The sequence below is a fragment of the Sabethes cyaneus genome, chromosome 3 (assembly GCF_943734655.1).
Source record: "Sabethes cyaneus chromosome 3, idSabCyanKW18_F2, whole genome shotgun sequence".
NCBI lineage: Eukaryota > Metazoa > Arthropoda > Insecta > Diptera > Culicidae > Sabethes > Sabethes cyaneus.
In genome coordinates this window covers 46881705-46908816 of record NC_071355.1, presented here as the reverse complement: position 1 = coordinate 46908816, position 27112 = coordinate 46881705, and the positions used below count along the sequence as shown (strand labels likewise).

Below are 27112 nucleotides of genomic sequence, written 5' to 3'. Positions count from 1 at the left end.
TAGAATCGAAAACTACTGAACCGATCGGCGTGAAAATTTGCATGTAGGGGTTTTTGGGGCCAGGGATGTTCTTATGATGGTTAGAGACCCCTCTCCCCACTAAGAGGGGGCTCCCATACAAATGAAACTCAAATTTCTGCATAACTCGAGAACTAATCAAGCAAATGGAACAAAATTTGACATGTGGGTGTTTTTAGAGACAAGAATTTGTTCTATGATGAATTGAGACCCCTCCCCTCTTTAGAAGGGGATTTATGACTCCTCTCTCCTTTAAGAGGGGGGGGCTTCCATACAAATGAAATGCAAATAGCCTCATAACTCGAGAACTAATCAAGCAAATGGAACCAAATTTGGCATGTGAAGGTTTTTGAAGGCAAGAATTTTTTCTATGGTGAATTAGGACCCTCCCCCTTTAGGAGGGGGCTCCTATACAAATGAAATACAAATTTCCTCATAACTCGAGAACTAATTAATCAAATGGAACCTAATTTGGCATGTGGGTGTTTTTGTAGGCAAGAATTTTTTCTATGATGAATTAGAACCGCTTACCTTTTTAAAACGGGGAGGGGCTCTCATACAAATGAAATACAAGTTTCCCCATAACTCCAGAACTAATCAAGCAAATGGAACCAAATTTAGCATGCGGGTGTGCTTGTAGGCAATTTTTTTTTCTATGGTGAATTGAGTCCCCTCCCCTCTTTAGGAGGGGAATTATGACCCCTCTCCTTTTTGAGAGGGGGGCTCCCGATCAGGAGGCCATAACAAGGTTATATCAGTTGTATAACACATTATGATACTATCAACTATCAATATTAACATTAGATGATTCAGGGCGAGACGGATACAGGCCGCGACTGTTGCCGGTGACCTGCCGTCGGAAGCGCCGGCCACTGCGGGGGGACAGCCCCCCGTAGAGATCACCTCTATCTAGTTATTTTCCTAGATCTACTTACTTTCCTTCAGTTGGGTCACTCCTGCGAAATGGTACTTTCTACGAAAAGATTTTCCGTGAAATGGTACATGCTGCGTAAGGTTTTTCGCGAAATGGTATTCTTATTCTTATTCTTATTAATATCATCACAGCCACAATAAAGGATTCCTGGAAATAATTTTAATTATTTCTAATCATAGAAATACATCAAATTATTTTCTTGTCAGTATTAACATTTGCAAAATATCAAAAATATATCGCAAATGTTTAATCGGCCAGGCCAACTGTGAAATATTGCCGCAAAGACGATTATACGAATTGAATCTTGTGTGAATAAGTTATTCATACATAGATGCATTTCTAAATCAATAGGGGATGAAGAAACGGGGACGTCTCGTACCAACCGTCTCTGAGTAATTTTAACTTTGTTTTCGTTGGGAGTATCTATGCTAATAATGGTAAAGTGATACTCCGGACCCTCGGGGATGAACTTATGGCATTTACTCCAAAAGCCCGGCTGCTGTTGGCCAAGGTTATAGCGCCTTATTTCGCTCTCTAAAATAGATCAAATACACCAACCACCAAACTACCAAAGACATGGCATATATCAATTAATTTGTTAAACAACAAAATGAAGCAATAATAAAGTAAATAAATTTACGTACATGTAGTTGCATAAATCAACCTTAAAATAATGTAGTTATAAAACGATCTCACCAGTACTTCTGTTCCGTTAGAACGGCAGATTCAAGTCGAATGATTAACCTGGACCTAAAGTTCACCATGCTATTAGCTAAGTTTGATGGTCCCGTCTTTCGAATCGGCGTAGAAAGTGGTGCTGATAACTTGTTTGATGTTCAGGAACCACCGTTGGAAATATTTTGAAGTAAGGTTGAAACGGGTTGCGCTTGTGCGGTGATTTTTTTCGGAAGAATTTCAGCTAGGCGATCCACCCATTACCGTGATGAGACTGTGGGTTGCCAAATATCAGGAGAACGCTGCCATTCTAGGGGCTCCGAACCACCGGAATTTCATGAAACAGGTCTTGGTTATGGTATTTTTCAACAGTACCATTCGTAATATTTCGAAGACGTCTCCACTTGTGAGCATTTCAAATTAAAATTAAAACACTTGATCTCTCAATGGCTATCCGAAACAAAACACTTGAAAATAATAGTTTCCACTTCTAATTTACTTGAATTTTATCAAAAAAAAAAGATATGGAAAATGTCGAAATTTTTTTACGTCCGCTTCTTTTCGCAGTTTGCTTCGATCTTCTAAGGTTTTTCGCGAAATGGTATTCTGCGAAACTCTATGTTCCGCGTTATGGTCAACCGAGAATTGGTGTTCCGCAAAATAATTTGTAATGATGGCGAATATTTAAATGCTATCCTCTTTATTCTATCAGGTTAAGCAATGGGGGGAGTTGTTTTCTACTTTACTGTGAGGAAAATTTGTATTTTATTTATTATTAAATCAAAATTAAAACACCCATGAACTCATTAGAAACTTGCACTCGAAACTCGAGATTGTGACAAAGGTCATCCGAGATTCACGATTTATGTACAACACAGTTTAATTTGTGGCAACTGGCAATACGAAGTTTGTCGGGTCAAACCGCTAATAAAACTATGAGCTTCACCAGAACTTTCTGATGACCGCTATAACACTGTCTTCTGACCAAGTGGCCCACTCCTCAGAATGTTTTCATAACCGCTATAAGAATCAGGTTATAAGCTGAAGTAGTCGTATCACGCTCTGCTGAAAGCAGCAATAAAACCGATTAAGCTTTCGCTACTTGACAGCCATCGCCATAATTCAAAAAAGCTTTTCGCCTTTCGCTTTTCGTGTTTCGCTTTTCTCTTTTCTGGCAAAAGCTAAATAAGTTGTTTGAAAATATATCCGTGATCAGAAAAGTTTAAATTTCTGTCAATTTTCGAAAACTGGTTGTTTTAACAAATTGAAAATCTACAGTTAGTCAATCTCAATTTCTAGCAAAATCATTTTAGTCGCTTCCTCTGACAGGAAAACCGATTGATAATAACTTTTTTTCTGCAAAACACTTTGCTTTGATGAACTGTTGTTTGCGAGCTAAAACAAAATACTACAATATGGCAATATGGCTTCGCATGAATAAATGATTTTGGTGTTGAACTTTGGTATTCTCCATAATAGCAGCAAAAAACTGTTTGGTGAGGGTGTTACCGTTTGAATAGCTCTATAAAACTAACAGATTTATTGCGGTTTGACAAGTAACCATGAAAAGATAAATTTTGATTGATGCGCCATTTTGTATTGCCACGCCACACTTATGGTAAGTTTATAAAAGACGTGGTGCAGTCAAGAAGTTTTAACGTGGTAATATAAGCAACCACAATAAATTTGCTTTATTAGCAGTTTTATTATGGTTTTCTAGCTAGCTATAAGTGTGTTTGGACTCGTATCCTCTTGGTATTGCGCAGTACCACAATAAACCCAGAGGTAATGATTAATACCGCAATAAAATCTTTATAAAATTCAAGTAAAACCAAGTGGCTTTAGAATTGTTACTTGGGAGTGGTCCATAAACGAAAACTAAGTGGAAATTTACTTTTGCGGCTAAGCGATTCATAATAGCTCCCTGCAATGTGCATCAAATTTCTTCAACTCTATAGAGTAATTAATGTGAAATCAACGGCTAAGTTCTAGTTTGGCTTGTAAACACATAACACGTAATAACTTTTTATTGAAAAGAGTTAGAAGGATAATTTCTTCGACAAAGTTGTAGCCAAAGATTATAAGGGTAACTTTGCCAAAGACATAGTAGGCGTATTTTTTATAGTTAGGCCTATAAAATATAGGGTTAGTTTTATAGGCCAAACATGGAATAATTAAACTGAAATTACTCGAGTTAGAGAAAAAACCAGTTTTTTATTTTCACATATGTATGAAATAAAATTTCAAGCTTTCAGAAACGGCCAAACGGCTTTTTGAGATATTTTATTCTAAAAAAGACTAAAAAACACAAGAAAAACCCGAATTAATCCACCTAGCGGCGTGACCTAGCCTTTCTACTGCCACAATAATCATTATTTAATTTCTCAGGAACATCTATAATTAACTTGACTATATTTTTAAATATCCGTTCCGTATTCCTCAAAATCCTTATTTGCCAGTAAAATTCACAATGTATTGCGTAGAATAATTATATTTTCTTTCCTTGGGTGCGTAAATACTTGTAAGCGTCATTTATGTTATTTGATGAACACCTTATTTAGTTTTATAATCGGTCGGCCTTAACTTTTGGGTTTCAGAGCCACATACGAAACTTGTTTTGAACTGACAATATGAAATATATGTTCATAGCAGATTTTTTGATATTTTTTTTGAGTGGTTTTAGCCCAAAGGGTAGATTTTTTTTTGATATTTTGATATTAATCCATGCGTTCCAAAGTTAGCATCTTTGAAAACCAAGAGTTCAGAAAAATTATTATATACTTCACTTTTGAAGAAAAAAGATTTTGACAACAAAATGATTAATCTCAAAATTTTACTATTAGTTTGCTTGGCTTCAATTGTGCAATATATCTGAATCAAAAAAAATAACTGAATAGAGCATTAGATATGAAAAAGAGAAATTAAACTTTTTCTTAGCTGGCGCTCCTTCAGATAATTATTTTTGCATGGAAATCAAAACTTGAGCTTCTTTTGAATGTACTTTCATGAAAAGATAGTCATTAGCTTGATCGCATCGTTTTTACAATGTTAGAGGGTTAGGAAAACAAGATGAGGTCGAAAAATAGTGCAAAAGCTGAACCATAAACATGCTTGAGAATAGGAAATATGATCGATATGATTTCCAGTGCTTGTCATTTTTGATTTATTTGTTAAAACATGATACATGACATAAGACATCTGTCCTTTAAAATGTCACTAACGAAAACAAATCTTACAAAGTTACTACCGTGCAACGTTTACTTCCTATTTTTCATACATATAACATTTCTAAGCTCTAGTATCTATGGATTGAAAAGAGCGTATATTGATGCGCAAAATTTGTTTGAAATTTGTATAAATTTATTTGGAAAAATCAACTCACTAGTATTTTGATCCTATACACCACTATACTTATATACTTAAATTAACTGCTTTTCTTCGCTTTTTGCTTTTCTTGTACAATTGTGAGTAACAGCAAGTGAAGAAAATGACAATTGAAATCTGAAATCAAAGAAAAGAAAAAACTTTTCGATTGAATCCCACTATTTAATATTTATTTGCAACAGATACGTAGTTCACCTACGACGTGCAGGCTTCATCAGTGTCTTATTTCAAAGCGTATACGTATCTGTCGCGAATAAATATTAAAAAGTGGAATTTAGTCGGTAAAAGTTTTTTTCTTTTCTTTTATTTCAGAGTTCGTATTCCACTAAGAGGCTTCAAAAACTTCTGACTATTGGCATGTTTCTCACTTTTCTTGAATTTCATTGCAAATGGTCATCACATACACGTACATACATACATACATACATACATACATACATGCATACATACATACATACATGCATACATACATACATACATACATACATACATGCATACATACATACATACATACATACATACATACATACATACATACATACATACATCATACATACATACATACATACATACATACATACATACATACATACATACATACATACATACATACATACATTGCACACATTGAATACAATCAACATTTGATTGATATGTTTTGATTTCACACGATTTAACGGTTTAATATACGGTGCTTAAGTGTTAAAGTTTGAATAACTTTTGAATGAACCGTCCGATTTTAAATAACTCGGTTTCGTTTGATAGATCTCAGCAGTAATTTTCAAATAATAATACAATGTGTGATGTTTTTCATTGAATTAATTCTGAAATGTTACAAAAATATGTTTTAAATACTATTTTTTCACATTTCTTTATGTAACTTTCAAACTACAAGTCCAATCATCATGAAATTTGGAAGTTAAGGGTTTGTAAGGCTCCTCTTTCATATGCAATCAATTTTGTTCAAATCGGTTAAGGGATCTATGAGATAATGAAGTCCTATATTTTTCGTATTTTTATACATAACTTTTGAACTAAAAGTCTGATCAGTATGAAATTCAATAGCGACCAATGGGACACCTAGACCTTTCATTTGATACTAAGAACATTAAAATCGGTCCAGCCATCTCCGAGAAAAGTGAGTGAGATTAAAAGCGTTACATACACACACACACACACACACACACATACATACACACACACAGAAAATGCTCAGTTTTCGAAACTGAGTCGAATGGTATATAACATTCGGCCCGCAGGACCTTCGTTCCATTTTCGGTTTTCCAAGTGATTTCTATACCTTTATACTATATATTTATATAGTAGAAAGGCAAAACGTTAGAACTCGTTATACGTATGCGTTTCTAGAAAACGAAAACAATGTTCTAGAAAAATATGTCTTTTGATAAGAGAAACAGCTTTGTAAAACATTATTATGCAATAAAACCATTAAATTTGGAGTAATTAGCGAAAAAGTGTTTTTTCAGAGGTCTTTATATAAAACACCCTGTAAGATAGAAACTATAAAAAATACGTCTACTATGTCTTTGGCAAAGTTACTTATATAATCTTTAGCTAAAACTTTGTCGAAGAAATTATTCTTCTATCTCTTTTCAATAAAACGTTATTATGTGTTATGTGTTTACAAGCCAAACTGGAACCTAGTCGTTGATTTCATATTAATTGCCTTTTAGAGTTGAACAACTTTGCTGAACATTGTAGGGAGCTATTTTGAACCACAAAAAACTTTCCACTTGATTTTCGCTGCTGGACCACTGTGGAATGGCTACACTATTCTTCTACACGGGGGAAGGTGTAACCTACTAAGCTTTTCCTGATTTCTTGACAATTCATTCAAATCGGTGAAATGTGCCCACAAATATGTAAGAAAGCAGCCCAAAATTGGACTAAACCTAAATGGCCAGGTCCATTAACCAAATGGAGTGTGAGTTAGGAGGGAATTTAAACGAGGAAATATTTTTTTTGCATATTTTCAAGACCACTTACCTCAGCATCGGCTGCAGATCGTTCATTACCCTGTCAAATTTGAACATCCAGAATATGCCTAACATTGCGTCTCCTATTAACAATACGAGTAAAAGCAACCAGTAAGCGTTTAATAATTTCTCCGATAGTCGTAAGGCACCAAGACACCCTATCAGTTGTAAGAAACCTGCAAAGGGACAAACGCAACACAGCAGTGTTTGGTTAGTGACATCTGCGGAAAAGCAGCCGGCGGGAAAAGTTACAAAATGTTCTCTGCGTCGGGTTTTGTAACTGCAAATGTAACTCTTGTTGGGGACAATCAATTGCGGTTCAGTTTGTTTGTTTTTTCTTTCTCGCTCCCTCTCTCTCTCTCTCCCTCGAAAGGGCGACCTTACCTGATTGCACCAGTAGCGCGAGGTACGCGTAGATGAAGCTCGGCTGCGTCAGACTGAGCCCTGTCACCAGCAAGCGCCTGTAGTCGGAGAGTAAAATTTTTCCCGCAACGCCACAGAATACAATTACCGCCATCAAGAGCACAGCGTTGCATGTGTAGATCCACAATCTGTAGTACCTGTTGGCGGATTGAGAGGATAGGTGGTTTAAACAACTATGCTAGGACAGGAGTGGCCGGCCGGATGCTGGGTGCGGAAAAATGTTAATACAAGTCTGCAGTACAGGATAACAAGGTCGAACTGAAATGTACTCGATGCGGTTTGTTTGGTTGCAAATGTAGTTGCTTTGTTGTGTGATTTCTGTGCGTTTGAATGGACTGCTTATGTTCGGTTGCGGTTATAGATAACATGACCGTTCTGGTTCCGGTTGGAAAAAACATGTCTATCTACTCTTTCATGTACGGCCAAATTCATGCTTTGTTGCAAGCACAATTTGACGATGTTGAAATCCTTTAGCTTGTGCGGCAGACATCGTAAACAAATATATCATAATTTAAATACCATAATATAGTTGGCTTTGTTTATTATTTTAAAGCTCTAAACCTTTGTTTTAGCCCAGGTTTTTCTTTGGCACGAAACACAATTCGAAATACGGTAGCGAAAATATTCATTCTTTTGAAGAATTGATAAAATAAATCACAAGTGTACGTGATATATTCGCTCAATCATATGCGATTTGCCTGAATTTTATCTGGCAATAGCAGTGGGACAATTTGGTGCCAACCTGATTAGTCGGGTTGGTTTCTTTCGCCCACGTGTGACTTAGATTTGCGTCACAGAATTCCTTATTTTTATCCACTCGAACCAAACCAAGGTTTTCCACTTTCATCCATTCTACATCGCAACAATGCCGCACACGTTACGTAATTGAGACATTTAAAACTTTAATAATTGTCAGCCAGATTGGATGAAACATTCGCTCTTGCTCCGTTACAGGATTGCGTACCCACCTACTGCCGTTGTAAAGTCGACAGAAATACGGCCTAATTTGTGCTGTACAATTTTCCCTTTGAGGCATTCCTTCTGATTCTGGAACGTCGTCGTCGTCGTCGTCGAGTTCCACTGTTTCGTTTGGAAAGCAAGAAAAAAAATACTAGAAGAAGCACAAACGAAACATCTACATTCTGCTCGCTTCTGAGCTTTACGGGCGGGCACATATTTCCCGCATCAACTTCCGCCCGGCCCCATTTTGTGCTGTAGCATTTTCCGTACGACGAATGCGACGCACCGAGGCAATTCTATCCGCCGCTCGTAAATATGAAAGTGTTATTTAATTAAAATTTTGCCCGCATATGGAGGGAAAAGTACGTCGTTGGAAAAATGAAAATGCGTAGGTACCGGCTTTTCATTCCGACTGCATGGCATTGTTTGAGTTGGATAGTTTCTGATCTGGGAACATTTAGCGCAGGTAAACTGCGAATATTTGTTTTGGAAGCAGCAAATTCACAAATGTAAACTTTTCCGCTAAAAAAGGGAGGAAACGTGCTCGTTTTTGTTCCATTTCATTGTTTTAGATGAGGTTTAGCATTATGTCAGTTGTCAGTTGTTAGAAATGTTTCTATTTTGAGGGCAACATTTAACCCGACCATCCTCCTCAGGACAGACACCCGATTTGCGTACATGCAAGCAGACGAAATTATTGAAATTTCTGCCCTTGACGTTGCCCGGAGCGAGCCCGGAAAGTTTATGGGTTTTAAATTTTTCGTTTGTGATCACGGTTATAACCTGAGGGAATTCAGCCGGAAATCATATACATCCGCAAAAAGGTGTAACGGTTTAAAATAGATTATTTTTCGGTTCATCATCAAACGTCGGTTTCATATTTATTCATTACCGGATGAACGACAACGGAAATTAATTAAATGAGCTGCCTTATTTTCAAGCGATGGCTACGAGCGTTGTCTGCCGGAATTCTACCGGTTGCGCTGCCAATAACGTGCGGTTTTCGAAATAATTTTCGATCGTCTATTCGAACAGGATGTTGTGCGGTAATTGCGTTGTTTTATGTGTTTGAGTCTTCCAAGTAATAAAATTGAAGGCGGGTTCGCGTGTTTAGTAGCGATATATTTTTTTATATTTCGACCGAAGATATGGACCGAGAAGGGAATACGATTATGAATGGGTTCCGACCAGCCAGTAAAAATTGCCTTTTTAAGTATACCGCGTTATTGTTAACTTACCGCATGGCCTTAACGTCCGGCGAGTTACTTTGTAGCCCGGCGGGGTTCATAGGACTCATAGGGTTCGAGTTGGAGATTTTATTTGTGACTTTTGCTGGCGCAGGCACGGGACTAAGGTCGTTGAGTATCGTTGCCACAGGTACCTTGCAGAAATAAAGGAAAAGAAAAAGATATGCGTTATCGGCCATGTTTATTATGGTTTCGGAACAAAATTAAATTACCCGCTTTTGATTGATGTTATCAAGCATATATAACCTTATGTTTAGTGAATTTAATGGTGTAGGCGTAATTGTTTGGATCGTAAGAAGTAAATCCACTGATTAGGAGGTAAAATACTAAATTATACTTATCAATATTCTATACTTTTTTAACCGTAATAAACAATAATAGTAACTTGGAGCTTTGAGGCACTGTTTGTAGCTAAAACGCCAATCATTGTAATTATTTTAATTCAGAGCTTCTGGAAAAAAAACATTTGGGGTGTGCCCAAGATTCGACATCAAGGTCGATTAGTAAATTTCCTCGCAGCACTTTAAATCCCTGTTTCTCATTCTACAGGCCGCATTTTTCGGACGTGACTGGCAGACCATTCTTCAGGTAGGGACCATTCAATAATGACGCCCACGGCTTATGGGGGGAGGGGGTGACAATTTTGTGACAGGTTGTGACAGAGGGGGGGAAGGGGTGTAGACAAATGCGACGTCCATAAAAAAATTATTTAGAAAAAGGCTACAACAATATATTGTTTAGTCATTCATCACTCATCAATTTATTTTGATTTTTGAACATATCTTACTCCAGAAACTCATAGCCCGATATTATTGAAACAAATAAATGAAGCTGATTCTGACTTTCCTTCGCTTTAAACATGAAGCGGCTTGTTTTATTTGTCGAATATTGTCGAATAATGTTGAACTATTCAAGCAAGCTTCAATTGAAACTGATGATTGTTTCATCTGACGGCTATTGAAAGTCAGGCACGATTTGTCAATTGAGGGGGTGAGAAGGAAAGGGGTGTAAGTGACAAAATTGAAAAAATCGAGATAATGGTAGGAAACGATACTTTGAGCATGGTTTTATGCATGCTAGAAAATTCACGTCAAAATTTTACCGTTTAATGACTTTTTTTAGAAACATGAAAAAAACAGCAAAATAAAACTTGGTTTTCACTTGGAAGGAAAGGGGTGTAAGTGCACTATATGAGCAATGCCAGCTCAAATAACAAAACGGTTTGGCTCGAATATTTTTTATTGGGATGAAATTTTGCTGATATGTTGGACGCTACCCAAGGATACATTTTCCATGAAACATAATTATTTTCGTCTGGAGTAACTTTTCTAAAAGGCGTATTTGTAATAAAAAAAATTTTTTTTCAAGAGATATCTTGAAAACTACTTTATTTGTTGAAAATGACGTCGACGGAGAAGTAGAAGGAAATTAAGCGTATTTTCGAAAAAAATACGCTGAAAGAAAAAACTTTGCAAAATCAAAATAAAAAGCATAAAACGTGAATTATCTCAAAACATGTCCCCTCAGATTCGACTCATCTTTATTAATGATAAGTTAAAACATGTTCTAAAATCTGGCGAAGAGCTACTAACGGGCATTCTATCGGATTTTTTGTTTTATTCTGACAATTTTTGAAAAATTTCCAACTTTTACTTATTTTTGTAAAATTAAAAAAAAGATCAAATTCTTCGCATAACAAATTGAACAAATTTGAGTGCTCTAAGCAGGCTACCATTGAACAAACTACGTCATATAAACTTATTTCTTAGGTTCAGCCGTTCTGAAGTTAGGCCATTACAAATATTTTATGAATATTTTGATTTTAAGATGTCAGGCCACTGAAGGGGATGGGGGGAAGCGAGAAACAAACAATGAGATTTTTTTAACCAGGCAAATTAGGGATTACATACAATTAGAATTCTAGGAAAATCGATGACAAACGATGTTTCCATTTCCGAAAAAAAGCGATTTCTTAGATTACTAAGATCATGAGCTATGAGTAGCGCAGGATACAGCCCACACAAGTACATTACATGTACGCTGTCGCCACGCAGTGAGACACTTCTGTTCTATTTTCCCTACTATCAGCAAGGCTGCTATTACTAAAACCGTTTACCCGAAGAAAGTAATATTTTTGGTTACTCATATCATGATATATAACGTATATGCATATACGCTAGCCCCGTCGATGACAAAATTCTGAACTATTTTTCATACCATCTTGAAAGTGACAATCACTTGTATAAACTTGTCGAAGAACACTACTTTCTAGGTAATCAGTAGCGTAAGTTACAGCGTATACTGTAATATTACATATACGGTAGCGCAACGTAGTGAGGCAATTCTGCACTATTTTCTATACCATCTGCAAGGCTGCTATTACTCAAACAACATTGCCTAAGAAAGTAATACCTTAGGTTACTTGAATTATAAGCTATAGCAAATAAAACGTGTTCGCATATACACTAGCGCTGCACGTTGAGAATATTCTGAACTATTTTCAGTGTCATTTTCGAGATGACAGTCATTAGAGCAAGCTTTCCGAAGACTGCAACTTTCTAAATAGTCAGTAGTGTAAGATACAGCCTATACAAAAATATCACATATGCACTAGCGTCACGTAGCGAGAAAATCCTGAACTACTACCGCCTGCCCGCTAACCTACCTTTCAATAAAGATGATGGTAATATGATTCCAAGATATGCACTTGCACCCTTTTTACTCCGAGTAGTAATTCCTTATAATCGCTTGGAATGAAAGGGGTACAAGTGCATAACTGAGAAGGAAAGGGGTGTAAGTGCAAATAACATTTTCAAAACTATCTTATAAATCCCGAAAATCAAAGTGGTTTTCCAAGATTTCAATAGAATTTAATAAAGTAAAGCTAACACAACCATAGTGCGTCATTAGTTTTCTATTATATAATCTGACGAATTTTCTAGACGATGCTAACTTTGGATCTGATTTTCTCGAAATTTACTTTTTGTCACTTACACCCCTTTCCTTCTGACCCACTCAATTTTAACTAGATTTTTTATTCCATACCTTTTGCATTCAAAGTTTTTACCCTTTTGCTAAAAATTTGAGAGAAAAGTACAATTTGAACTTTAAAAGCTATCGTCATGATGTAGTGAAACTTGCTTCACCGACGCAGATTGGAGCCTGTTTTGAAGCGAAGCGCTGCACTTCACCTGGAAACCAAATTTTTATTGCTACATTGATAGGTGACAATTTGCAATTGACGGTCATGTTGCGGCTACGTCCTGGTTCGTAGTTCATAGAATAAGCACCAAAGAAATAATCTTTACTAATGAAATTATAAGCAGTCGGAAATTTGATAGAAAAAACTGTCAAAAAATCTGCAAATGTCGGGTGAAACCAAATAGCAAAACAAATGTGGAATCTTTTTATAATTTCGGTTAAAATATAACTCTGAGATGCTGAGATCCGAAAAAATCGGGAAATTTAAATTTTACTTTTCCGGGAAAATTTGCGACTGTTATTTTCTTTTAATGAATCGTACACTAAACTTTAACAGTAAGGATTTTTTATAAACCTTTTACTTTCAACATTTTCTTTTCATTTTTTTGAGTTTGTGTGACGTCCAAAGGGGGGGAGTTTGAGTTTTGTGACACAATCGGGCAGAGGGGGGAGGGGGGGTCTGGGTATCTAAAAAGCAGAAATTTGATGGACGTCATATTTGAATCGTCCCGTACGTTAAATGTCGAGTCGCGACCAATATGGGTCATTCCACGTGAAGTAACCGAGAAAAAATTCAAACGTTCAAATCGACCTACAAAATTTCTGAATCTGCACACCTCGTGGTGATGAGTGTTTGTTCTAGAAAAAATTCTGGGGACTACGACGGAGTTGAAATTTTTGAGATAAAATTGTACTCATTGAAAGATGCAAATTTGGTTTCCTAATATTTTCAGAGCTATAAGCAAAAGAAAATGAGAGGATTTGATAAAAACGGGTCTTTTATTTAAAAAGTGAGGTGCTCTCATTAATCGGAGGGAGGCATAGCCGGCGCTAAACTTGGATTTTGTTCTTGCTGGCCCAAAATAAACAAAGTGACAAAATTTGGTTCAAAAATTTGAGAATTTCGATTATACGGAACTCAGACACTTCGCTTTGGAATGACTGTTTCGTTATGGAATACGTAAATCGAAGTTATCTAGGCATATGCGGCTGAAAATGCAGCGACCGTTAAGGGAAAGAGTTGCTGCACATTACTGAAAAGTTGCCGAGAGAATCGAAAACCAAGCTGAGATCTGAGAAGGATCTGGACGACTAGCTAGCCTGAAAGCACGTCCATAACATGCCCAGCAAACACCAACTCGTATATCAATGTACGAAAATTATCGTTATTGACTTTTAATAAGTTCAGGATCGTAAAAATAGCCTAATGAAACGCGCACAAGTTTATATTCTGTCCTATTTGACGATAAAAAGTGATTGACTTACGACTTCCAGTACAGAATTGTATATCATTATACAACTAATCGCTTTGAGTCGGATCTTATCGCATACAAAGACTCATAAAGTGAGATTGTTAACGTATATTTTGTAGTACGTATATGGCCTCCAAATTAGTACGCATATGCTAGTTTTGTGCATCAGCTACGATTTTTCAGGGTATATATAAGTACATATAACTTATTTGTTACTCTGATATGCATATGAAAATGTTTACTGGGTGCTCAATACTATAATGGCAGCGGGTTGTTTGAGGTCGGGTGTCAGAGAATGATAAATAAAAATCGGACCACCCCCGTTATCGATTCCTTGGTAATACCCAGATAACCAATAAGCATTACGAGTGCAATTCAAATGCAAGGTAACATGCATTTAAATTACACCTTAAACGCTATTTAAAAACTATTTTGGCAACATATACTTCACTGCTAACTCTCTTAGAGTAAGTGCTGACACTGCTTGTTTTGTAACAGGTTATTGACAAGAACAATTTGAATAGAATTTTGAAAGTCAATTTACAACAGCTAGGCAGTCTAAAAGATAATATACAGCAATGTGCAGTAAAACTGCCATAAATGCCAAAAAACTGTTGATTTACTGCCTATTTTAATGCTTATTTGTTTCTCGGTTAGCCAACGAATTTGACTATTTGGTACAGTAGTGTCATGTGACAACTATGGGAGCTGTGCAGTAAATTAGAGCTAAATTATAAGTAATCATCAGGGTTTATTCCTGGACTCCTCTACGTTTCTTGTACTGGATTTAGTATTGTCAACCATGAAGCCTTTTGATAGGACAAGTTATAAAAGTGGTACTAGCTCGATGAGCGTAATGATGCCCAGTTTCCGCACTTCCTGGCTCCAGGGAGCAATGTTGGTTGACAAATAATTAAAATCATGATTTTCTTCAGGGTGACAACACCACAGTTCGCTCATCCAGCATGAAGATGAAATGAGGAATACAGACAAACATCTGGATATATAATTAAAATGCCGGTAGCAGTGATAACGTTCATACACAAAAAATGCATAATTCTTTTCATCAAATCCAACATTTCGGCTAAAAATTTAGATTTTCTAGAATGCTCCTAGAAAAACATTGTATATATTTTTATACAAATTCATTGAATTTTAATATCAAATTATGTGTTCTGTGTAAAACTGCTGTTTGGCTTACTTAGACCATTTTATATTCTTCATAATCGAGCTAGGGATGCGAACCATTCCAGACAGAGTGTGCAAATTTCGCACAAATTTTGCTCTATTGATCCTTCATCCATCGACGGCGGGTTCGGCGGGTATATACAGAGGAGATTATTGCACTCATAGCCACCAGTATTAACGAGTAGTATGAATTGGCGATCCGTCGCTGTTTTTAACAGTGTGCTGTTTTTAACGGATTGTGTTACTAGATCACGTCAGACCACGGTGTGGAATCGAGGTGCTGGAACTACCGGCAGTACATTTTTGCGTTCAGAAGAACGTCAGCACTGGATTATTTCAGTGTTACTACAATACGACCTCCAAACTCACCACTGATTTCAACGCGTCGTACGATTCAGTTAGGCAAAATGAGTTATAGTACATTCGTACCCAGGTGGTCAAAAGGCATTACCAGTGCAATCTAATTGCTGCTAACAAGCATTTAAATTACACCTTCAATGCTATTTAAAACTTATTTTGGCAAAATATACGGCTACTTTACTACTAACCCTGTAACAGTAAATGCTTACAACTGATTTTTAATAAGAAGAATTTGAATAGAATTTCGGAAGTCAATTTACAACATCTAGGCAGTCAAAAAGCTTATATACAAATGCCCGGAATGTCAATAAACTGTTAACTTATTGCCTATCCCAAGTAACAATTCAATAGCAAATTGGTCTTACGCATTTCTTATAATAGTTTTATCAGAGCGTTGCAAAATCTTTCAGGCTTTATAATGTTTTTCCTCAAGTGAATGCTATCTTATTTGATTAACATTTCTGAAGTATGATTGAAGGTGACTTGAAGAAACACCCATAAAACTGAAATGTCAATAAGTGTCACAATTCACCTTATAAGCGGTTTTAAAGGATACTTGATTTCTGCTCAAAAACGACGCTTCTTAAAACTGAGCAATAGTTTTGGCAAAAATTTATGACATTCTTCTGCAAGATTGGTTTGTCTTAACAATACTACCATAAAACCGTTTTAAAACAGTATATACTTGTAAGAGAAATCATACCCTTAAGAAAGAACATTCTAGCGTAAACAACTGATCTGTCAAATTGTCTGAACTAGGAGAAAATTGAACTAATGTGGATCTTTTAATCGAAACTTAAGCAGTTTGTAGAGTTGCAAGTTTTATATTCGGTTTTAAGGAGCAAATGCTGGAAACCTCTTCAAGTGCATCTTAAAATTGAATTTGTTACTTGGGATGTTAATGCTTTTTGGTTCCAGGGTTGTCAACGAATTTGACTATCCTGGTACAGTGAAATGTGATAACTATGACAGCTGTGAAGTAAGGCGAATAAAGTGCAGCGGAGCACGCTGCAGAAAATTTCATGCCAATCCGTCAAATATTAACGAAGTTATACGCATATTTGTAACAACGTGTCGGAGCGATCGAAGAAGAAACGCGAAACTTTGAACGCGTGTTTCTCAAAACCGTGTTTTCAAAGTAGGTGAGCAAGATTTTTCGAAAACGGCTGAACCGAATCACTTCAAATTTTAACACAAGTGTGCTAAGCGTATTTTTTAGAGATTAATCGAAGGTTTTACCTCGCGAACCCGACAACACCGAAACACACGATCAACAATGATTGTACCGAATCATTTAATACATCGATGGTCGTACCGAACCACATACTTCCTCAACAATGATCGTACCGAATTATTTAGCTCATCTATGGTCGTACCAAACCATATACATCTATCATTTATCTGTACCTAGGCGTTAATTTCAAGTCACTTTAAGAAGTTGGAACTTTTTTATTTTTTCTAGTTCTTCTAGAATTATTCTAGTTCTTTCTAGTTCGCGACTAGGTTTGTCTACCGGAAATCTTTTATAACAGAGAATATTTGATCAAATAATTTCGAAAGTTTACGTTTTGGAACAAGTTTGTTGAAAAACTTACTTTGACGGATTTCCGATTTAGTCCAGTTTTCCCTGGACTAAATGGACTAAATGATAAAATTATGAATGGTGACTTGGCGAGGGGGACCTGTTACAAGGGGGAATTTTAGTAAAAATAAATTGAATAAATAGGATTTTTTCATATTTGTGACGTTTATATCACGAAATCCTTATTACCTAGAATAACGTTTCCTTTTCCAGAATATTCGCCAACACGAGATCTTCAAAGTCATGTGTGGCATTTTACAGGATTTGCTCGCTAGGTGGCGTTAATGCGAGAATAATCAAGTTTTTACCTTTGTTATACTATAACAAAGGTTTATTTATTTTAATTTTTTGAATTCTCTTCGTGTAAATCGTTATTCACGGAAAAGTATGTTTAATAAACAAGATTTGCAGTAAACATGGTCTTGTAATAGATAAAACTAATGACAAAAAGTTTGATTCCAAATTTGATCACTACGTGTCACTTTGTGCTTCATTCTTTTTAAATTTTTTTATCGCTGCTTAGAATACTGACTCGATGTAAGATTTTTGTCTACAGTATAATTGTTCAAATAGTCGAGATCCATTATATTTTCAATATTTTAGTGCAAAGTTCACTCGCCAGGTGGTGCTAGTGACGTACTCATTTGCTTCCGGTATCATGCCCAACGCAATGTGGTTGTTGTTTAATTTCTGCCTCTGTTTAAATGATGAAATTATGAAAAATAAGATAAGGTTCACACCATATAGCTAATACTTTTTAAGTAAAGATCTCATCCATCTGATGCACCGATGCATGCATGATGGTCGATATCGACAACCTCGTGTCTAAACAATAAGTTCATGTTCAATAAAGAAAATGAAAACAAAACGCACATAAGCACCACCTGGTGATTAAATACTGTGCTAAACTGTCTATCATAGAATGAATCTAATCCATCGAGCCAACCTTACCGAAGACAAGCAACTTGCATGTCAACATGCTTACCTACGATCATTATTTACCTACACCATCTGGTGGATGAATTCGGAACCGTTCACCAAGGTTTTATCTACCACCGGAACATGTTCACTTCATACCTTGTCTATCTAATCAACTTTAACGAGAACAAGAACGATTTACACGAGTAGAACCCAAAATTTTGAGATCAAAAAGATCGTTTTCTTGGGATAAGCACCACCTAGCGAGCAAATCCTATAAAATGCCACACGTAGCATTGAAGATCTCGTTTTCGAGTATATTTTTGTAGAAGGAAGCATTATACCAGGTGGTATGGATTTAAAATTTGAAAAAAAAAAAAAAAATCTATTTTTACTACAACCCCTCCTGATCTGATCTATTTTTACTACAACCCCTCCTGATAAAAAGTCTTCCCCGCCAAGTCACCATTCATAATTTTATCATTCAGTTGCCATCCAATTGCCTTTCCAAAACATCTAGGAATTTGAAAATCCGTGCAGTTTTCGTTGAAACATGACAGTTATTGAATATTGGGATCAAATTGACCACAATGTAGAGACAACGTAAGTATTTTTTTGTTCAGATAGAAGGTTAAACAATGAGCATGCGGAATCATTTATTTCATCTATGGTCGTACCGAACTTTACACTTCATCAACAATGATCGTACTGAATCTTTAAATTCATCTATGGTCGTACCGAACCATATACTGCATCAAACAATGATCGTAGCGAATCATTTAGCTCATCGATAGTCGTACCGAACCATCTGCTTCATCAACAATCATCGTACCTAACCATTTGATCAATGGTCGTAAGATGGGCCGCACTAACCAAAGGGATGACAAATAGTTCTTCTTAATGATCCAGTATGTGCCGTATGTGAAAGCCTAAATTATTGCCACGAAATATCGCTCAAGTCTTACTCGTTTAACCAGCTGCAGACGACTGAATCGGCTCAGTAGTCAGGTCTTCAAACGCGTTGGGAATGTAAATGATACCGATGCTTACAAACACGATGACGAACCTGCTCTTTTGGAGTCTAGTCTCATTTATCGCGATGGTAGCACGATGTATCGTTGCCGAGATGGTAAATAGCGCGAGGCATGTTCTGAAGCTGGGATAAGCGATAATCTACGACACTCAACCCCCACAGAAATGTTCCGAATTCCTCACCCACCCACTATTACTATTACTGGTGCACCCACTATTACAACTCGGTACCTGAAATGTTCGAACCTTCCAATAAAATGGCACAAGTTGGCTTGCTTGCTCGATAACTACAGCGACTAGGCGTGGAGATCGTTGCTATTCAGGAAGTTTGATGGCCAAATTCCGATGGAAAGAAGTTGAGTGCAATGGACCGCGTTCATTCTAGCACCACATTTACTATGGTGACGGTAAAAAAGCGGAACGTTTATGCACCGATAAACAACAAATTCGATGATATCAAAGACGAGGACGAATGCCCAAACTACGACGTGAGAATTGTCATCGGAGATGCAAATGCGCAGATCAAAAGAGAGGAATGGCAAACTGTATAGTACTATAGTACTAGTACTTTTCACTTCTGAATATTCGGAAACATACATTCGGAGGCATTCAAGTGGAGACTCTAACTTCCAGATCAATATTATGTCGTGGTTGACGGACGGTACTTTCCTGACATCAAATTTTTCGTCCACTACTTCAGCGTGGGACCACTCTTTCATTGTGTTTGTGTGTAAGTTTTAGGTAACCTTGCCGAACTGTATTAGAGATGTGGAAGAAAGAATACACCGTCTAAAAAGCGCAAGTACGAGGAGCACGTGTTCGTCGAAGCAGAGAAACGATTCGCCAGAAACGACACAGTTTCTGATATGCAATGATACTACTGACAATCACTGACAAAACGGTGGCTGCTCTCAGGTCGAAAGAGCACTTTCAGACGTTGTTGAAAGGAGCGGAAAGCAGGGAGAATATCCGGAACCACATTGTCAGTATCTGAGGGGAAGAACAAATGCCGGAGAAATGATTGTTATATTTTTAAAAATGTATCGACTCGAGTGTAAAAACTATCGAAAGATAAAGTTACTCAATTTTGCCTATATGGTAATTTCTCGTATCCTCTCCTGTTAGGTTAGCGGAATTCTTCGTCGGTGAGTACCGATATGATTTTCGAGAGAGTCGCTCCACGACGGATCATGTGTTTACTCTACGTCAGTTACTAGACAAGTTCCGGGAATACAACTTGCAAGCTCATCAACGCTTTCTTGACTTTAAGGCGGTGTACGATTCAGTTAAACGAAATGAGCTATGGCTGGTTACTGTAGAATATGACTTTCCAACGAAACTAGTTAAGCTGATTCGTGCGACGCTGGATGGGTCAGGATCGACGATACTGGAGAACCATAATTTGTCCGACGTAGGCTCGATAGCTGAAGTAAAGTAAGTAATATAATTAAATTTAACAGACATGATAATTTCGTTCAAAAGTCTGCTCGAGTTGAAAACCCATATATTCGACAAAGAAGTTTGCGATCATCTTATCGAAATATAATTGATTAAAATTTCTTGAATTTGATTAAAATTTCTAAAAAATTTCTCACAATGCTTTAAAATGGCGTATACAGAAACGCTTTTAAAAGGACACTAAAAATTAAAAATCGTTTACCAAAAATATAGAAACACTTATGATAATTTTACAAACAATTTTACAGTATAAAATTCCAGTGACTGTCATATAAAACCAATTTTCACTTAAAACCGAGAACTCTTGCATCGAATACGTTCAATTCATTCGTTTCAATTCTGAATATTATCTTGCTCAAGTTTAATTTTCGAGTGAAAATTAGAATGTTCGTAGGTACATAAAAATTCCTATCAACAAACGCAGTTAAGATCTCTCTTTTAAAGCAAAAAGCCGAAGTCCTTTATAAACCGTTCAAGACCACGAAAAAAAACCACGGCAACGAAGCGGAAAAGCACGTAACGGCACCCAGAAAAGATGATGGCATACACTCTCTTTAGAAGTTGGATAGTCACGAGACGGAGCTGGAATATTAACGAACCAGAATAGAGCGAGGAAGGCTCTAAAAGCATCATCGTCGCTAGACAGTAAACACATCAAAGTGACGAATCAAGAGTCTGATCGTATCATAATATGTTACGTTACGTTGCCTATCATATAGATTATGTTTTGTTAGGCCATAGCTTTAGGAGAGGTTATGTCAGGTTATAGCATCAGCTTTGTTGATTCAGGACAGCTTTTGTTCGATTCACTGCAAGCCTCATCTTGGGCAGCTGGCAGGCTACGCAAACTTCGAAGCCGAAAATATTTATTTGGTTGATAAATCCTTTCAATTTCGTCTAGATTAGTTACAGTTTCAGTGTTTCGTTCCCCCTCCGAAGCTTTTTTTTCGGTTCACTACGAGATCAGAAAGGTTGATTTTGTATTTTCATTTTCGTTAACAGATTATGTAATAGCCCTTTGGTAAACAAAAAATGTAAATAGAACCTTAATTTTATTGATTAAATTTTACTCATTGTGCGGGCACTCTCACCTGTACAGTTGGTGGCTTGCGGAAGTTGTTCAACTCCGGCAGCAGAAACTTGGTCTTCGGGAGCTGATCCTGCTGGTCGTTCTGGCTTGTGTCCTGTTTTTCCGTTTCCGAGGAAACCGAATTGGTGGTCGCGGTTAGTGTGCTAACCGTAACTGCGGGGTGATCTTTGTTTTGCTGCTTCTCCGGAATCTGTACCAGCCGGCCCGGACCGTGGGTCGTCGTGGTACTAATTGGCGTCGTTGGTGCAATGAACTGGATCGATGTTTTATCGATCTTATCGATTGGCTTCTGGTAACTGTTCTTGTCCCTGCGTAGATTCTTTTCGTCGCTTTTGTTGCTGCTGTCGATGGTGATGTTGTTACTCTTACTAATGCTGCTGCTACTGTTGTTGTTGTTGTTGTTGTTGTCGTCGCTTTCGCCACTTGTGTTGCTGCGCTTTTTGTCGTTGCAATCGGTTGGTTTCGCGTTGTTTAACCTTTGCTGCTGCTGCTGTTGGTTTTTTCTAACCTTGCGGTTGTTGATGTGCTTGATAATCTGGTTTATGTTGATTGCCTTCTTGACCGTCTCGGCTGGCCGTTCACGAACGGTGGCTGTTGTGCGAACTGACAGCATCACAAACATAGCCCGTCGGTTTACTTTTCCAACACTTTGGCATAATATTCTTATCGAAGAAGTGGTAGAAATTATAATTACTTTTTGTATGTTTGGCTACTCCGCTTCGGTCGTCCCGCGCTCGCTGTGTCCTCGCTACAGAATATCTACGCTTAACCACACGAGCCTATTTTCCTTCCCGCTTTATCCTTCTGGAAGCTTTCGGATTAGTTTGATCGTTATCAGATTTTTGAATCACCTTTCCCGCCCGATTATAGCACCACGGTAAGAAGCACTTCTGTTTCGTTTACCTAATATTTAGTCTCATTTCCCGTCTTAATCCTCAAACTGTCAAGCGGTATTATAACGCGTTTAATATAGCTCATCATTAAGCACGAACTGCACGAAAAGCCGTAAAATAAACACCACACCAACTGAACTGAGCGGTTCGCCTTCGGCAAGCAAACCGAAAGAATTTAATTCCTAAGACACGCAAACAGACGGTTTCACAATCTACGGAAAATTCACTTGCTCTGTTGCTGTTCCGTTGCTGCCGTTGTGGTTGGAAAACTTTTGTGAAAGTGACAACACAACATTTTATGCGATTGCTTAATTCAACATCACTTCTTCGTCATTCGGACGCATGACATTCCTTTGATGTTTTTTTTTTGCTTGGATGTAGCGTGACGAAGTGTTGTTCTCGTTCTGTAAGAAAATGAAACAGAAAAAAATATAGTTGTTATTGTATGATATTGTTTGTGATAGTACAGCTGCAATTAAATTAAGTAGAAATTAAGAAGAATATACTACTAAACCAAGATCTGCTCTTGATACTAAATAAAAGGTGAATAAATTTTGGTCTCACGTTGGATTCCGTCAATGCCAGTAACAATTTGTTTTTGTGAAAATATTGAAAGAAAATGTTTTTATCCTGACTGAAGATCAATTACATGTTTTATACCCTCTTACATAATTTTTTTTACTATCAAGACATCAATTTGTACTTGAGAATTGTTACTATTAGGGTGTGTTTAACAAACAATATTCAATACGACCATTTTTGAAGAAAATAATTGTATACCGAGTGCATCTGAATAAAACTTTTCAGCAATTCAAGTAACAGTAAGTCAAATTTTGCTTAAATGCACTATTTAGCGATTCGTACATAAGTTCTTCGTACGAATTCACCCCAGTTGAAGAACATGCTGTTGAGCCGACGTTCAAGCCAATTCTCCAATAACGTAAAATTATAAAAACACAGCACGAACGGCCAAATTTGAGTCAGATAAAAACACAAAAAAAAAAGTTTCTGAGTAACACCTCCGGCCAATTTCACCATATAATTCACGAAACAATCCGAGAAAAAAATATACAACCATCAAAACAATATACGAGGCTGTATATTTCAACTTGTGCTAGCTACCTACCAGGGAGGAAAATTAAATTACTCCACGGCAATCCGACAAAAGCTGCACCGACCGTGCACTGCAACCGCGCTAGCTGCTTGCTGCGAAAGCCTTCATTGCATGGGCAGCACGAGGCCTACATATACCCAAGGCGAATGGCTATAATCGTGTAAATATTTAAACGAAGATAATACTGCTCTTACTTTTGCGCGGCGAGTCCAAGTTGGGCCAGAAAAAAAAACACATGAAAACACTCGTCTTGGTCTTGGCTCACACTCACACAGAGACACACTTTTTTAATCTCTCTAACTGAATCCGAAAGTTTTCATCCAATTTGGGGCCTCATAAAACTCGGGACGCTAGTGCACGATGCTCCAAACGAGCGGATGAAGTGCTGTAGGTACAACTGGCTGCATGTTGTTTGAACGGTACTCTCGGATGAGGATTCCTTTTCAGTACCGGCAGGCATCGGGCAGATTTACTCTGCTCTGTTTTGCCTCGACCGTCCGCGCTTTTCGCCATCATCAGTGGAATGTTTAAAATATTTATAAAAAAAATTCTGGCCCACCAACCGACCAGCGACGGTCCGGTGGCGTCTGTTTAGACAGAGCAAGATTGCAATGAAGAGTAATTGCCACTATGTAAGCTCTGCGGGGAAACCATCTGGCGTGGAATGGAATCGGCTTTGTTGTTAGCTGGAAAGTTGCTTAAACTACGTGTTGCTTAGCTAATTTTCTTTGTGGCGTTTTGTTCAATGCAGTACGTTCGCGGCTACAAAGATGTTTTTCAACCATAAGTTATGCTTTGCGGAAACCATAAGGTTTGAATTGAAATCGTCATTTGCGAGAACATGAAATGGAATGTCTTATAATTCTGTAGTCAACTGATACGAAAAGACGGAAATTACTTTTGATGGAATCATATAGACATGAAAAAGTCAAGCTTAAAAACGCTTATTTTTCAAAAGGACATAGTGTAATCGCACCATTTTTCTATGATTAAAAGCTTAGAAATTGATTTCGACTGCGCCCCCATTTTATTCTGATGAATGGAGACGGATGGTTATCTGTCGAGAATACTACATTTTTGAGCTTAATCCAAGAAAATGGTCTATGGTCTTTGATGTTTCATAAACAATGAAGCTTTCGTTTGCATATTCGATTAGTAGGGGCTCAGTTCTCTGTATCGGACAAAGAATTCTTCGGTTAATCGATTGCTTGTGCCACGATACGAAATCATCTGTATAATTTTCAACAGAGCCAAAATTGCTGAGCATCCCATCTACGTATAAGTGGCATGGAAAGTAAAACTTTCAGATCTGTTACACAAAACCTTATTTATGCTAATTGCGCTGCGATTATGCGAAAACTTTTAAAGTTATTATCATTATTTAACCTTCATTTTATAGAGTGCCCAGAGCTCTTCCTCCAAGATGAACCACAAGTAAGACTTTATCCATTTTCAATATTTTTACCAACGCAGGTGATGACGAATATTATGTAAATATCTAGATTTTCTGTTTAAGTTGATTTTTTTCTTCTATAAAGGTTATTTAAGCCTAAATAAAGTAAAAATAGAATAATAGAAAATAGATTATTTGATAAAGTTGGTTTATCTAAATTCGAATTAATACTGTAAAATGCTCATCCATGAGTCTTAATTTTGCTTGAAACTAAGATTGACTAATCGAATATATTTATTTTGTTTTGACAACAGGTTTTCAAAATTGCAAAATTTTGATGGCGCGTTTATTTTAAGCCACTTGTCATTCCAATATGCACGATATAATTTAATGCGCATACGCTGCACAACTACGGAAACAGGTAAAAAAATATTTTCTATTCTTTCGGATATTTTATTATTTTCGCTGTAAACTAAATCGATTAGAATGAACTCACATTAAAACTTTCCATTTTCTGCTCGCGACTATACATTTTCAAATGAACTCATTTCCTCCCAGCCAGCGTTGCGAAAACACGACGCATCCTTCTCTCGATTTTAGAGAAGGCTAGGTTTGAGATATCAACTTTGACCCTAAGAAACAAAGAAGATTGGCAAAAAATCTAATCGACCTGTTTTTGCTCAAAGCTTAAATGTATATATATATATATATATATATATATATATATATATATATATATATATATATATATATATATATATATATATATATATATATATATATACCAAAATTACAGGCGTGTTAACATAACAGGTCTTACTAATTTTCAGTCAGCCGGTTCAAACTAGTAACTTTTCCCTTGGATGGCAAATGCGAAACCGATGAAATCGGAAACGTCAATGACAGTATTTCTGGATTCGAATCTAATGTTCTAACCTGTCCGCAATGACAAAGCTATGTAAAAACTGCATAGCATTTCCATCCCCTGTAAGTCCCTGCTATTGTAGTTTTTCAGCATAGCGTTGCGAGAAATAGAGACAAAATAAAATATACATCTCTGCGGTTTTTTCTTAGTTGATCTAAAACTTAACTATCCATAAAGTTTCAGCTTTTTAGCTCTGCTGGAAAAAGTGTGGGGCTTAATGGGTTAATGAAGCTGTCTGGGTAATTTAGTTTTTTTTACGCAGCAAGCTTTATGCTTTATAGCTTTGTTCAACCAAGCGAAAAGATTCATTAGATCATGGTGGTTTTACTTAATCGGCCTACTTAAGGGGGCATAGTACCTTTTACACCACATTTTTTGCCTTATTTATAATTTTTTTTTCTCGATAATGCGAAAGGCCTATCGAATCGGGTTTTTTGCATTTAAAACATTGCATTTTATACTAATATTTACTATTTTGTTTTCATATGTAAACCTCCCCTTTTCCCTACGGCTCCTTCAAGATAGTCATTCAAAGAAAACATGAAGTGCGGTACCATGGATTGGCGCTGGGGGGCTTATCCGAATTGAAAAAATCCAAAACGACATAAAAGTATATTAAATTATCTCGTGTTTGACCCATCCTTTTTTTAAAATTCGAACGCATAACAAAATGGCAAAAATTCAAACATAAAAGTAAGGTTTTTATTCGAAAAAATGGACTTTAAACGTTTCTAAAAAATACGTAAATTGCAATACAGTAGGATTTCGAATTTGGCATGGTTCGATTTTGGTAACAAAAGTATCCGTTTTTGGCAACACAAAATATTTCCCTTACAAAAATATGCTTAAATATCAGTCAGTTTCCGCATACCTGCTTTAAATGACGTAAAAATGATGTCCTCAGTGTGTTCATTAAAAAAAGTTTGCTGTTATAGAACGTTTCGAACAATAATATTTTTATTGCCGTAGGACTACGACTTACCCCGGGTTGCGAAAAATTTACTTGCACCAGTCGGATAGCTTTTGGCGGACTTTTCAAGCATAAAATTATTGCAATCGTTGATTAA

General features: G+C 36.8%; 1 protein-coding gene across 1 annotated transcript in view; it reads right to left on the bottom strand.

Annotated features, from left to right (window-relative positions):
* LOC128739159 (uncharacterized) overlaps positions 1 to 27112 on the bottom strand; it is a 247517-nt gene that overhangs the window by 27286 nt on the left and 193119 nt on the right. Inside the window, exons 6-9 of the mRNA XM_053834580.1 lie at positions 21722 to 23017; positions 9630 to 9772; positions 7393 to 7568; positions 7019 to 7184 (exon numbers count right to left, since the gene is read on the bottom strand). Coding sequence (XP_053690555.1) covers positions 7019 to 7184; positions 7393 to 7568; positions 9630 to 9772; positions 21722 to 22342 — 1106 coding nt within the window. The 5' untranslated portion in view covers positions 22343 to 23017. The remainder of the gene's footprint in view (positions 1 to 7018; positions 7185 to 7392; positions 7569 to 9629; positions 9773 to 21721; positions 23018 to 27112) is intronic.